The sequence below is a fragment of the Triticum urartu genome, chromosome 5 (genome assembly GCF_003073215.2).
Source record: "Triticum urartu cultivar G1812 chromosome 5, Tu2.1, whole genome shotgun sequence".
NCBI lineage: Eukaryota > Viridiplantae > Streptophyta > Magnoliopsida > Poales > Poaceae > Triticum > Triticum urartu.
In genome coordinates this window covers 33,265,171-33,280,199 of record NC_053026.1, presented here as the reverse complement: position 1 = coordinate 33,280,199, position 15,029 = coordinate 33,265,171, and the positions used below count along the sequence as shown (strand labels likewise).

Genomic DNA, 15,029 nt, shown 5'->3' with positions numbered 1-15,029 from the left:
CTGACATTGCCAAACAAAAGCTAGTGTAGTAGTGCCTCTCTAACCATTGACATGTGCACCGTACTAACTATGATCTATTATGTGAGTTATGGTAATATCCATGAAACAAAAATAACTTATCTCGCAAGCGTCATTAACTATTTTTGGTTGCCCCTATTGGCTAACATAGAATCCTATTTAAGAACAATCAACTAAGACCATGGACAAGCAAAACTGGTCCATCTTGGTGCACAAAGTTGATAGGCCACACAATCTTTCTACTCGTGACACCTCCATTTCGGAGACCACCAACTGGGAGACACATTCTTCCCACCCATTACACATTCTTTCTACCCCTGACACAATCGATTTAATTTTTTTGCTTTGAATGGTGTTTCCTAGTCGACATAGTCATATGGATGAGCCTCGCGGAGAAGATATCAATGACCCCCAATTGATGGAGTGTTGTCTTGGGAGGGGAGTTCAAAGTTGAACTTCGAAGTGCGAAAGAAGGTCCAGCTCCTGTCATGGATCCATCACTTAGGGGCGACCAAATTAAACCGTCACTCATTGGACATAAAACGGGATTTCTAAAATGAAATTACTGTCAGACATCTATTAAACAAATTGTCTAAGGGGCAAGTATCTTTTACACTTATCACAACAGGAAACTGTTGGTGACAGCGATTTTTTTGGCGTCTAAAATGGGTAGTTGTGTATCATTATTCCTTACTTTAATGAGTTTTGCTCCAGTACCCCCTCCCCACCACCCCTGAAAGTTTACACGCCTCTTAAAGTTACTTTTAAAGGTACTCTCACACATTCATGTTTATCTAATTCTAATCCCTATTTTCTCAATGGATCAAACAAGAGATCGAAACAATCTAATCCTTTTTATTGAAGGGTTAACTTCTAATATTCACTTTTAATCTACATCCAAATCTGTAAACTTTTTTAGGGGGTGTACCGAAGCAAAACTCTAATTTAATACACCTATATCTATTTGATCAAGTAAGTCATTAATTAATTACACCTACGCCCGCATACTTCTTGTGACTAATTTCCTTGATTGGACATTGAGTGCACAACACTAGTAGTGGTGCACAGTGGGTGGATGACTCAAGTGCAGGCAGCACGACAGGCGCTTCACCGATATAGACATGGAGCTGCCCCGGGTGGCCCGGGCTCCTTTATTTGTGGTTGGTTTGGTTTCAATTAGAGTAATAATCATCTGCACTTTGATTTCTGCCCGGTTTTCTGTTAGTTAACTGAACAGTTCTTTTCTACTTAATTAATTGATTTTTGTCTCTGTTTTGAAAAAAAAATAGTAATCATCTGCATGGGATGCTTCTCTCTCACATGTAGAATACAGAAAACATCTCATATTTATGAAGAGCACAAAGATAATTTAGCGCCCTTAATTATTTGCCTCCAGCTGCAGTTATGGTCTCTCTCCGCTCATGCCGTTGCTTTCTACAGTACTACATCTGTATGTATACGGTTAGAGAGGGGGAGGGAAATTTCATTCCTCCGTGTATACGCCTCTTTATCTTTCTCTCTCAAAGCAAGATCCCATACTCAGCAGCTGGCTTATTTATACGGCCAGCCTCTCCTTCTCTGCTTCCTGCACTACTGCAGCCGCAGGCACACAGCCTGACTCCTCAAATTTTATATGTGTGCCAGCTACTTGGTGCTTGCCTAGTGATCGATGGACGCAAACAAGCCTCAGCGGCAGCAGCAGGAGGAGCAGAAGCCCATGAGCGAGGACAAGACGACGACGATGAAGGTCTTGTCGGAGGACGGCGGTGGCGAGGCCGAACCGTCATCGGAGCCCGGGGACAGCGAGGCCCCCGACCACAACCACCGCGGATGGAAGGCCATGCCGTACGTCATAGGTGATTGTCACTACATCCCAGCTATCTTAGCTCTGTCTGTTTTCCCTACATGCACATGTCACATCTTCTATTCGATCTCCCGCTCTGAATTCATTGTTGCTCCTATTGTTTTTCTTGTCCTGGATCTCAACAAACTCTGTTCATGCCATCGTAAATGAACCTAAAAAGACGTGCAGGACAAGTAGGGACGGATGGTGATAACAATTCAGTTAGTTGCCCACATGAATCGGGCGCCATGCCATGCCATGCCGTGCCGTGCCATTCAGTTAGTTTACCTCTTTCTCTTTGCGTTGCTTCGCTGAGACGATGGGTGAGTGCCCACAAATCAGCAACCCAGGCCATGTGTGTGTGGTACCGTGATTTGCACCCAGCACGTCCAAAAAGGCTGCTATGCAGTAGTACATGTCCATGCCATGTATACCCCCTCCTCGTTCTTGACAACGAAATGCAAAGTACTGTAGCCCCTAGTTTTTCTAAGCAAGAGTTCAAAACAATATTTAAAAACGCTACCAAAATCCAAAAAGATTTTATCTGTACATATATAGACATGCACTGTATTTTAGTAAATAAAATCATCAATACATAGCTTTACGTAAAAAAAAACACACCTAGTAAAAATGAATATATGCATGATATTATGGATCGACACATTTGCCTTTTACTGTAGCTTACAAATTAGAATATTTTAAATAAAAGTTTACGCACATGTAGAACCCAACTATATGTATGTGGGATGTTTTCAGAGTTTCTGTAACTCCTAAATATAATTCGCATATTTGAAAGGCACTGGCCTCCATGCCCCTATATACTGAAATAGGTGATTTTGTTTCCAAAATACTACTCTCCCACGACAAGTCACTATCCCAACAATTTTACTTTCATTCCTTGTTTATCTTGTGCAATTGTTTTTGGGCAAATTGCATCTTTCATGTGGTAGTCGAACCTCCTTTTTTCTGAAGAACTTTATGTGGTGGAATATTACACTTTTCCCCTTCTCCCGGGGTGGTGATTTTGGGTTTTCTGTTTTCTACATTAATATTGTAGACTCGGAATGGGATTGTATCAATTTATCTATCTCTTTGAAGGCAAGACATAAGTTCTAGAAATTATTCACAACAACTATTTTAACGATTTATATTAGCAGCACATATGCTTTGTTAAAAAGAAATTCATGATCATATTTTCTACATAAAGTCAATCAAAGATTTTTAGTCAGAGTCCGCCAAATTATGGGCAAGACAGATGTCCACAAAGCCTTTTAGTCTCCAAACAATTAGCAAGCGGAAACCTTTATAGTCAAAGTCGACAAAACTAATTGACATTTGTTTGTAACTTGATGCAACTTGTGCTGGCGCCGCATCCTCACAGCGCCTCTATTTCTTCCTCTCTCAACTATCTCTTGTGGTTCTCTCACAACACAAGAACACACACACATGAAACTCAAACACACACACTAACACACACACACGCACACACACACACACACCAAGGAAGATCACAAACGGCTTTGCAATGATGCACCTTCCTTGGCTCCATAAAAGCTACATCTTTTCTCCAGCCACTTTTTCATTGACTCAAAGGTGATATATATACACAGAGGAGATTTGCCTCACGCATGCGCTAACCAGCCACCATACTCGGCCCCACTAACATCACGTACGTGCACGACCCGGCTAAGCAGCTAACATCTCATATGCATCCACTGATAATTAACTCCACTAACCAACTTCTGGACTCACTCACGTAGATAACTAACTCAACGACCTAGCCATTTCAGATCACTAAGGCTGGCCATAGTGGGGTATCTTAGACCAACTCCACCGCACGACCCGAAACGGACGTTCGTTTTGTCCAGATTTCGTCCGTTTGGGGTGGCAATGGGGACGAAGTCGGACATGCGTGTCCGGCTTGGGTTCGAGGCGCCCACCGCGGGAGAGCGACCCAAAACGTCCGTCCCCCTCCCCGCGGAATCTCGTCGCGGCGCCGCGCTCGCCGAGCCCGCCCGCCCGCGCCGTCCCGCTCTTCCTCTCTCCCCCGACCACCGCTCCCCAGGGCGCCGTGCTCGCCGAGAGCCCGCCCGCCCGACCGCGCCGTCCCGCCCCCCTCCCTGCCCCGACCACCGCTCGCCACGGCGCCACGCTCGCCAAGCCCGCCCTCCCGCGCCGTCCCGCTCCCCCTTCCTTCCCGAACCACCGCTCCCCACGGTGATGCGCTCGCCGAGCCCGCCCGCCCGCGCCGTCCCGCTCCGCTCCCTCACCCGACCACCGCTCCCCACGGCGCCGCCCAGCCGCTCGCGGCCCCATCCCCGCCCCCGCTGCACGAGCTGGAGCGCGTGCGCCGCGTCGGCAACGGCGCGGGCGGGACGGTGTGGATGGTGCGGCTGCGGGCCACGTCCCGCTGCTACGCCGGCGACATCGCCATCCTACGCACCGCCGAGCCCCCTGCCGTGGTGCGGCTACCACGGCATGTACGAGCGCGGCGGCGAGCTGCAGATCCTGCTCGAGTACATGGACGCCGGCGACATCTGGAGCTTCGGCCTCAGCATCCTCGAGTTCTACCTCGGCAGGTTCCCCTTCGGAGAGAACCTCGGCCGGCAGGGCGACTGGGCCGCGCTCATGGTCGCCATCTGCTACTCGGACCCGCCCGAGCCGTCGTCAGCAGCTGCTGTGCCCGCGCCCGCGCGCGCCGCTGCTCGCCACCCTACCGCAGCCCCGCGTGCTCGCCGTCTGCCAGTCGCGGCTGCCGTGGTCGGGAGGCTGGCGCTGGTTGGCCCGCCGGCGGGGAGGCCGTGCCCATGCCCTGCTCCGGCGGCCGTCGACGCGGTGTGCAATGAATAGTGGAAATAGAGGAGAGAGAAGGGATGGGTGGGTGGGTGGGTCCCTCAGGTTTCAATGACAGGTGGGCTAGACCCATGTGCAGACGGACACAGCGGACAGAAGGGACGCAGAAAACGTCCGGCTCGTGTCCGCTTTTGCCCCAAAACGAGACCAACTTTGGTCCAAAGATGCGGTGAAACGGACACGAAACGGACGAAAATGCCAAATGGGGTCTGCCGCTGGGCTGTCTGGTTTGTCCGTTTTACCCCAAACAGACAGGGACGGACAGGATAGGGTCGCGCGGTGGAGTTGGCCTTAGCCGGTATCATGCACTCGGGAGTAGTAAACATGCCGATGTGGCAGAAAATTAAAGAAGAGAGAGAGGGTTAGAGTAACATATATAGGTAGATACCGTAAGATAATAAATACTATACTACTTTGTGTCATGCAGGTCCATCAATAAGATCATCTATGATACTATGCATTAGGTAGTATCATACACTAGTATCTTTAGTATATGATACTCCCCACTATGAGTAGCCTAACATGCAACGCACATGCAGGTGCACACATGTCAAGATTAATTCCAACAACTTGGACATGCTTCTCTAAATGGCAGTTGAATTTGACAAAAATAAATGTTATTTATTTTCAAATTTAATTTTGGAGTAGCGAGTATAGCGTGTGATGGGTTTGTTGAATTACCTACCAAGCCAGTGTATACACTAAATTGAAGTGAAATAAGTTAGTAACATTGAAATGGATTGTCTGTTGCAGGGAATGAGACATTCGAGAAGCTTGGTACAATTGGGACGTTGTCGAACTTGTTGGTGTACCTGACGACGGTATACCACATGCCCAGCGTCAAAGCTGCCACCCTCCTCAATGTCTTCTCCGGCACCAGTAACCTCGCCACTGTCTTTGGTGCCTACATCAGCGACACCTACCTCGGCCGCTACACCACCATCACTGTAGGCACCGTCTCCTCCTTCATCGGCATGCTCATCCTCACCCTCACAGCTGCCCTCCACTCCCTCCACCCTCCAACGTGTAGCTCATCCAAAGGGAAACAATGTCAAGGCCCAACTGACTCACAACTTGCCGCGCTCCTGGTGTCCTTCTTCTTCCTTGTCGTCGGCGCGGGCGGCATTCGACCCTGCAACTTGGCCTTTGGGGCCGACCAGTTCGACCCACGGACCGCCGACGGCCGTCGTGGCATCGCTAGCTTCTTCAACTGGTACTACTTCACCTTCACCATCGCCATTATGATCTCCGCCACCGTCATCATCTACCTCCAGAGCAACGTCAATTGGGCGCTGGGCCTCGCCGTGCCCGCCGCGCTCATGGGCCTCTCATGCGCCGTATTTATCATGGGAACGCGCCTCTACGTTCGTGTTCGGCCCGAAGGCAGCCCATTCACTAGCTTCGCCCAGGTCCTCGTCGCTGCCACTCTCAAACGCCACCTCCGGCAAGCTCATGGCGCTGAGGCCGAGTTGTTCGACCCGCCTCACAGGAGCAAGCTGGTCTCCAAGTTGGCGTACACCGACCAGTTCACATGCCTGGACAAGGCGGCCATGCGGACCCCCGAGGACTTGCTATGCGCTGACGGGAAGACGCCGGTGCACCCGTGGCGGTTGTGCACAGTGCAACAAGTGGAGGAGGTGAAGTGCCTGGCGCGCATCACCCCAGTGTGGTCGGCAGGGATCGTCTACTCTGTGGTGCTCACCCAGTTGGGCACCTACGTCGTGCTCCAGGCGGCACAGACCGACCGTCGGATTAGTAACTCCAGCAGCTTCCAGATCCCTCAGGGCTCATTCGTTATCTTCCAGATGCTAGCCCTCACTCTCTGGATCCCCATGTACGACAGGCTCGTGGTGCCGGCAATCCGGCGCTTCACCGGGCGCGAGGGTGGCATCACCCTGCTCCAGCGAATCGGCGTCGGGCTGGTGCTCTCTGTGGTCACGATGCTGGTGTCAGCGGCGGTGGAGCGCCGACGACGGAGGATCGGCTCATTGATGCCTTGGTTTTGGTTGGTGCCACAGCAATTGCTGGCGGGGCTGTCGGAGGCGTTCGGTGCCATCGGACAGATCGAGTTCTACTACCGGCAGTTCCCGGAGAACATGCGGAGCGTGGCGGGGGCGGTCAGCTTCCTGGGGATCGCGGTGGCGAGCTACGCGAGCGGTCTGATGGTGACGGTGGTGCACAGGGCAACGCGACGGCGGGACGGGCGGCCGGACTGGCTGGCTCAAGACTTAAACGAGGGCAGGGTGGACCTGTTCTACCTTGTCACGGCTGCCATCGCCGCTGTAAACCTGGTCTACTTCGTGGCATGCGCGAGGTGGTACAAATTCAAGAAGGCCAGTGATGACACCCACGCCAGCGATGAAGTCGAGCTCGATGAAAGCCCCAAGAAGGTTGCCAGTAATATGACGCAGGTTTAGATTAGTGCACGATGATTAGTAGTATTATGTATACTCGTATGCATGTATAGATTGGTAGGTTAATGGAAAGGTATATGTGTATGATCGACTGATCATTGATCTTAGTGGTGATTGTTAAACTGTATAGTTATCAGATATGGCTAGTATCTAGGGATGTAGTTATCTTATATAACAACCTGTACTTATTCTCTGTAAACCCTAGCGGCAGCCCTAGAGGCGTCCTATATAATGATCACGAGACCACCGTGCTAGGTGTGTCGATCCAATCTATTTTCTCTTTGTTTCACATGGTATCAGGCCAACTCGCATAACTGCACGATGGGTTCTCCCTCCTCCGCCACCATGACCTCCTCGACCCTTGCTTCTCTGCCCATGCCGACTGGTCTCCAGGCGCCGCCGTCTTCCGCTGTTCCCCAACCCTCTGCTAGCCTCATTACTGCCAAACTCACCTCCTCCAACTACCTTCTCTGGAAAGCTCAGATCCTTCCTCCCCTTCGCATCGCTGGCGTCACCGGCTATGTCGACGGCACCACCCCTACCCCAGATCGCCTCCTCCCGCCTGATGGCAAGGGGGAGCGCGCCCCTAATCCGGAGTATGCTACCTGGTTTCGTCAGGATCAAATCATCCTGAGCTACCTGCTCGCCTCGCTCACCGACGATGTGCTTCAGCAGGTCCACCTCTTCGACACCTCCCGTGCCATCTGGGCGCACCTCGAGGAGATGTACGTCACGCACTGCCGCGCCAGCGTGGTGCAGATCAAGATGGACATGATGAACTTCCGCAAGGGCAACCTCTCCATGGTCGACTACTTCGCCAAGATCCGCTCCAACGCCGATCAGCTCGCTGCTGCGGGCCGTCCCATGCGCGAGGAGGACATCATCACCGCCTTCATCACCGGCCTCGACAGCGACTACGAGCCCCTCATCACGGCTATCACGACCCGCATCGACGTCATGACGCTGGGCGAGCTCTACTCCCATGCCATCTCCTTCGAGTGTCGCCGTGAGTATCACACGACTCGTCTTCAACTCCACACGGGTGGCTCCTTCGCCAACTATGTCGCTCGCGACCACAGCGGCAACACCACCAACCGCGGCAAGGGCACCTACCGCGGCAAGGGCCGTGGCAACTCCGGTGACCGCGGTGACTACAAAAACAACAACCGCGGCGGGTATCGCGGTGACCGCGGCGGTGGCGGTGGCAACCGCCAGAACGGGAATGGCAACCGTGGTGGTGACCGCGGTGACCACGGTGGTGGCAGGGATGCACGTCTGCAGTGCCAACTCTGTCGGGGTCCCGGGCACTATGCCTGGGAGTGTGCTCAACGCTACAACCACGCCTTCCAACCCCAACACTCCAAGATGGCGGGTCTAGCAGCTGCGTCACCGCCATCCATCCTCGGCGATCCAACCTGGTTCACCGACACGGGGGCCACCAACCACATCACGTCGGACTTGGACCGCCTCACCGTGAGGGAGAAGTATCCTGGAAGGGACCGCATCCACACTGCCGACGGATCAGGTTTGCACATACCTCATCGTGGTCATGCTCTCCTTCCTACTCCCTCTGCCAACCTTAAACTTCGCAACATACTACATGTTCCCAATGCCGATAAGAACCTCCTCTCTGTAAATCGTCTTGCCACTGACAATCATGCTTATCTGAAATATTATCCTACTCATTTTCTTATGAAGGATTTGACAACCAAGAGGGTTCTTCTTCAAGGCAAATGTGAAAATGGGCTCTATCCCATTCGGCCTTCACGTTCTCATGCCCTATCTTCAGTTAGACTCTCTGCTGAAGATTGGCATGCTAGGCTCGGTCATCCATCCACACAAGTCGTTCAGCATGTTTTGGCGTCCAATAAACTAGCATCGTCAAGTCGGGCTTTGACCCATGTGTGTAATGCTTGTCAACAAGGCACAGCACATCAGCTACCTTTCCCTAGATCTTCGAGTGTTTCTTCGTTTCCTTTGGAACTTATTTTTTCAGATGTGTGGGGACCTACCAAAACCTCCTCTGGTGGGTTCCAGTACTATGTTTCATTTATTGATGATTATAGTAAATTTGTGTGGATTTATCTTCTCAAACGAAAGTGTGATGTGTTTGATGTGTTTCGTGATTTTCTTGCCCATGTTGAACGCCTCTTGTCTCGTAAAATCCTGTGTGTTCAATCAGACTGGGGTGGGGAATAGGAAAAGCTTAGCAACACATTCTTTCGGCAACTTGGCATTGCTCATCATGTCTCCTGTCCACACACACACCAACAGAACGGCTCGGTCGAAAGGAAGCACCGTCACATTGTTGACATGGGTCTCTCCTTATTATCGCATGCATCTATGCCTCTCCGTTTTTGGGACGAGACGTACTTGTCCGCATGCTATCTTATCAACCGACTACCCAGCCGTGTCATTGGCAATATGAGTCCCATGGAAAAATTGTTCTCCACCAAGCCTGACTACGTATCCCTTCGCACGTTCGGATGTGCATGTTGGCCTAACCTGCGCCCGTATAACACTCAGAAACTTGCTTTTAGATCACAGCAGTGTGTGTTTATCGGGTACAGTATTCATCACGAAGGCTATAAATGTCTTCACGTACCTACCGCTCGTATATATATATCATGAGATGTTACTTTTGATGAACAAATTTTTCCTTTTGCCAATGCTCAACCCTCTCCAATACCACCCCGTGTCGCTGAACATGCCATACTTTTATTTCCACATCACCACATGAACTATGGTGCACCTGTTTCTCGAACTAATCTGGATGCAGGTACCGATTCGGCACAGAAAATCCCTCCCACGGACTCCTAGGCTGATCCTGTCTCCCGATCTGCCGCCGCATCCGCCTCGGATCACGCGTCACCTGGCGACAGCGACGTGGCGGCGGCCGACCGCGTGACAACAGGGGACCGCGCACCAGGCGACTAGACTGGGCCCGGGTCTCCGCCCCCCGCCAATCTCGTGTCTCCTGCGGGCGAGCGGACCGGGGCGCCTCCCGTGTCGGCTTCTGCATGCGCGCGTCCGCCTCACGTGGTGGTGGGGACCACCCCTGCACGGACCGATGTGCCTCCCGATTCGCCCCAGGCTGTTGTGCACCTGGCGCCTGCGGAGCAGGCCGTTGCTGCTGGCGGCGCTGGATCCCATGAGGATCTGGCGGCCGCGTCGCCTTCCTCATCCGACAGGGGATCCTAGGGGGATTCGCCTGGGCGCTCATCTGCATGTGCTCCACCCGGATCTTCTGTGGCCACCGGATCTTCTGCTCCACCTGTGCATACAATGACGACGCGCACACGTGATCACACTCGCAAACCGTTGCAACGCATTGATGGTACTGTCACGTACAATCCCTCCCGACGTGCCTTCTTGGCCCTGCGGGAACCAACTGATCATCGTGAAGCGGTCTCCTCACCGGAGTGGCGTCTGGCCATGCAACTTGAGCTCGATGCTCTCCGACAAAATGGCACCTGGACTTTGGTTCCTCCTCCTCGTGTCAACGTCATTGATTGCAAGTGGGTGTTCAAGATCAAACACAAACCGGATGGATCTGTTGATCGTTACAAGGCACGTCTGGTTGCAAAGGGGTTCAAACAACGCTATGGCTTGGACTATGATGACACGTTCAGCCCGGTTGTTAAACCTGTCACTGTGCGCCTAGTTCTCTCCATTGCAGTCTCTCGAGGATGGTGTTTGCGTCAGTTGGATGTTCAAAATGCCTTCCTTCATGGCATTCTCCAAGAAGAGGTATACATGCGCCAACCTCCTGGTTTTGTGAATCCTTCGGTGCCTCATCATTTGTGCAAACTTCGCAAGGCTCTATATGGTCTCAAACAGGCTCCTCGAGCGTGGTATTCTCGGCTTAGTTTTCGGCTCCAACAACTTGGTTTTATAGCATCCAAAGCTGACACGTCTCTCTTTGTCTATAACCGGAGTAGTGTCACCATTTTCATGCTTGTGTATGTCGACGACATTATTGTGGCCAGCTCCTCTCCTGCTGCTACTACCAAGCTACTTGCCGATCTTCAAGCCTCTTTTGCTCTCAAGGATCTGGGCCCCTTGCATTATTTCCTTGGAGTCCATGTGGAGTCATCGCCAGGGGGAATTGTTCTGTCTCAGCAGAAGTATATCAGTGATATTCTTCGTCGCGCCAACATGGAAAATTGTAAAGTCTCTACGACGCCCATGTCCTCCAGTGAGAAGATTAGTAAGGACAGTGGTGATCCACTGTCTCAGGATGACAGCACCAAGTATCGCAACATGGTTGGAGCCCTCCAATATCTAACACTCACGAGGCCAGACATTTCCTTTGTAGTTAACCGTGTTTGTCAGTTTCTTCATGCACCCACGACTGCACATCTTTCAGCAGCAAAGAGGATCTTGAGATACTTGAAGTATACTCACAGTATGGGCCTGTCTATTCGAAAGTCACCCTCCATGCTGATAAGCTGTTTTTCAGATGCAGATTGGGCTGGATGCAGTGATGATCGCCGGTCCACAGGTGGCTTTACAGTCCTTCTTGGACCTAACCTTGTCTCGTGGAGTTCAAGAAAGCAAGCTACGGTGTCCAGGTCAAGCACGGAGTCTGAGTACAAGGCACTTGCGAATGGAATGGCTGAGGTAATATGGATACAGTCAGTCCTTGGTGAACTTGGGGTCTTCCTCTCTCGACCTCCTGTTCTGTGGTGTGACAATCTAGGAGCCACTTACCTATCGGCGAATCCGGTATTCCATGCCAGAACCAAGCACATAGAAGTGGACTTTCATTTTGTTCGTGAACGAGTTGCAGCCAAGGCACTTGATGTTCGGTTCATATCTTCTAAGGATCAAGTTGCGGACATATTCACAAAGCCTCTAGCTGAGACGCCATTTGTTTTAAATAGGCACAATCTGAATCTTTGTGTGGGAAGTTCAGATTGAGGGGGAATGTTAAACTGTATAGTTATCAGATATGGCTAGTATCTAGGAATGTAGTTATCTTGTATAACAACTTGTACTTATCCTCTGTAAACCCTAGCGGCAGCCCTAGAGGCACCCTATATAATGATCACGAGACCACCGTGCTAGGTGTGTCGATCCAATCTATTTTCTCTTTGTTTCACAGTGATTACTAGTATTATATATACTACAGATTTTAGATTTACCAGCATGGGACACCAAGGTAGCAGTCTCTCTCTCTCTCTCTCTCTCTCTAAACGAAATCTGACTGCTTGCTATGTGTACAAATATATTGCACAAACCAACAGTATGGTTCGAGTGTAGGTGAGAGATACCGGCTTTGTGAAGTCAAGGAAATGATTGGGGAGAGTTTTTAGGAGAGGTGAGTTCACCAACTGGTATGTGTGTGTGAAAGAGAAGGATCCCATGTATATAAAGTGTGGATTCTCAATTGAAACGAAACCAACGGTCCATACATACCCGTCTATATTATGTTTTTAGAAACATAGTGCAAACGGAGGCGCTCATACATGCACACACACTCATCTCTCTCTATATATATATATATGCACATATACATATGTATTATACTCTTATGAGCACCTCCTGAAGAAGATCTTTCCGACGGAGCTGGCCGGCCCTTGGTTCTTAAGCAAGCTCCTCCACTGCAGGTAGGATGCTCATAGATGAAGAAAAGAGATTTTAGGCATGTGGTTCTGATAGCTTAGCTGGTTAGAGCAGAACAAGCAATAGATTGAGAAACTCGCGTGAAAGCCGTTGCGTGTTTGCGCATTCGTTTTCCTATACAGTAAATCATTTTTTTCTTGTTATAGTGGAAGAGCAAGGGGCATTGCCCTTAGAATCCTTCTATGGTTCAAATGAGTCAGCAAAGTTGAAATTGGCGATGCCCCTTGCTCAATCCTTCAGGCGCTCAGATGAACATAAGATTCCCACATTGTGCAAAGATGTCCTAGCATTTCAAACAGGTGCATGCAAAACAAAGTATGTACACAGCAAATCCCCAATTGATGCAACAAGCAACAACATAAGAACATAATGACTTATAACAGACACATAATTATGCAACAACACAAAATCATCACAACGTACCATCAATGTATTTCCATCATTTTATGCATTTTACAAAATAACCAACTAAGACTCTACAACTTGATCCAGTACAGAATCAATTCAAACCGACCTATCAAAAATAAAGAGTGCAGCTATATAAACCACACACCAGGACTAGATATAGGAATTCAAGTTAGGAGAACCATTATGGTCTCAACAAATATCAAATTTGCTGGAGGGGAGTTTGACCGAACTTCTTTTGCATATGTGATGATGATGCGGCAGAACCAAGTCTTAAACTTTTGTAATTATGAAATCTAGTGGCAAATAAACTGACAATGCATGCACACATGTAGAGAAACTGATAACAAATAAGTGACCAATAACATACTTGAATGGTTGGCACCAAATTTAGGCTCGCCGGGTTTGAAATGAATTTCTTAATCCCAGACATTGAAACCATAGTGAGGAGAGCACCATGCGTGTGATGAACATTGCATATTTCTAAATATCCAGACAAGTAGCTAGTAATACTCTAGGTGTGACTATAGTTGACTCGAACAAGAGCATTTTTTTAGATCATTGTGGGAGACTTCTATTAACATGAAACCAAGCTTAACCACGTTAGCATACATAAACCCAATATATATGTGCAGATAAGTGGGAGAAGCAACTCCACAACCAATCATATGTCATATACCCAGCTAACGGTGGAGATGCAACCCATCTAAAGGAAACCACATCATGGAGAAAAACTGGGTCATGGTCTTTATGACCCAATTTTATCCATGTATTAAATTATTTGTAGCTGGGTTGGGCAAGCCATGACCTAGTTTTGACCAAACCAGGCTCCACCTGTGACCCCCAACACCACTTTAAAAAATGGTAACAGCTTGTGATAAAGAAGGATATTTATAAAATGTTTGACTCTTGGAGGCTTCGAGACCGCCACAATATGTGGTAAGACAACCACGAGTGGAGGTACACAAAATAATGCGTCTATTGTGTCATCCATAGTTTATGTGTCCATTGACCGGAAAGGATGAGTACCACAACTAACAGGCCGAAAAACTGCATTGATAATATGATAGATGTTGATTCACCAAAAATATAAACTACGATTAAACCCGGAAGGGCAATTGCCCGTGTGTTGCAATGGGAGAATTAATATTCTACTAAATAATATGATGATGTGCCAAAAGAGAAGATTTAACTATTGATTGAATTAACACTCGTTGGCTTACCAAAGAAAAATTATTTTATTCAATAAGCCAATAAGATGATGGACAATTGAGGCAACTTTCATGAAAACGGTTTGTGTGTGTGTGTGGGGGGGGGGGGGGGGGGGGGGGGGGGGAGGATGGTTCCTTTTTATGGTATGTTTCAGTTTATGCTTGTATTTTTATTGAGTGCCTTCTTTTTTTCCTTCTCATTGTCGCTGCATAATAACAAAAGTAAATAGAGCAAAGTGCCATTTTGGTGCCTCAACTTATCGCGAAATGCGGCTTGTCCCTAAAAATTATTTTGTGCAATATCCGTTCGACAACTCTTAATACCGGATAGATTTAGTCACTATCGGTGGTATTCCTTGGTCAAACTTGTTTTTGACTTGACATGACACCACTTTGGCCAGGTGGCAAAGGCCTACATGTCACTAAGATAATCTCTCTCTCTCTCTCTCTCTCTCTCTCTCTCTCTCTCTCTCTCTCTCTCTCTCTCTCTCTCTCACACACACACACACAACGCCACTGCCTGCTTCGATTCCTGCCACTGCCCCCACGACCTCCTCTTGGACTTTCCACCTCCACTTTCCCTTGCGACGGCACTCGTCTTTCCCCTCACCAATGTCGCATGAATAGTGCCCGAGGAGGTCTTTGTTACTTCCTCAT

At 49.4% G+C, this 15,029-nt stretch overlaps 2 protein-coding genes across 2 annotated transcripts; both read left to right on the top strand.

Annotated features, from left to right (window-relative positions):
• The first annotated feature begins 1,526 nt into the window (after window positions 1-1,526).
• LOC125507721 (protein NRT1/ PTR FAMILY 2.11-like) lies at window positions 1,527-7,401 on the top strand. The gene is made up of 2 exons (XM_048672213.1): window positions 1,527-1,874; window positions 5,468-7,401. Exons 1-2 carry the CDS (start codon window positions 1,688-1,690, stop codon window positions 7,129-7,131), a joined length of 1,851 nt encoding a protein of 616 aa, XP_048528170.1. The 5' UTR covers window positions 1,527-1,687; the 3' UTR covers window positions 7,132-7,401.
• Window positions 1,881-5,461, top strand: LOC125507723 (vegetative cell wall protein gp1-like). Its single transcript, XM_048672214.1, has one exon. It carries the CDS (start codon window positions 3,752-3,754, stop codon window positions 4,709-4,711), a length of 960 nt encoding a protein of 319 aa, XP_048528171.1. The 5' UTR covers window positions 1,881-3,751; the 3' UTR covers window positions 4,712-5,461.
• Window positions 7,402-15,029: the final 7,628 nt, after the last annotated feature.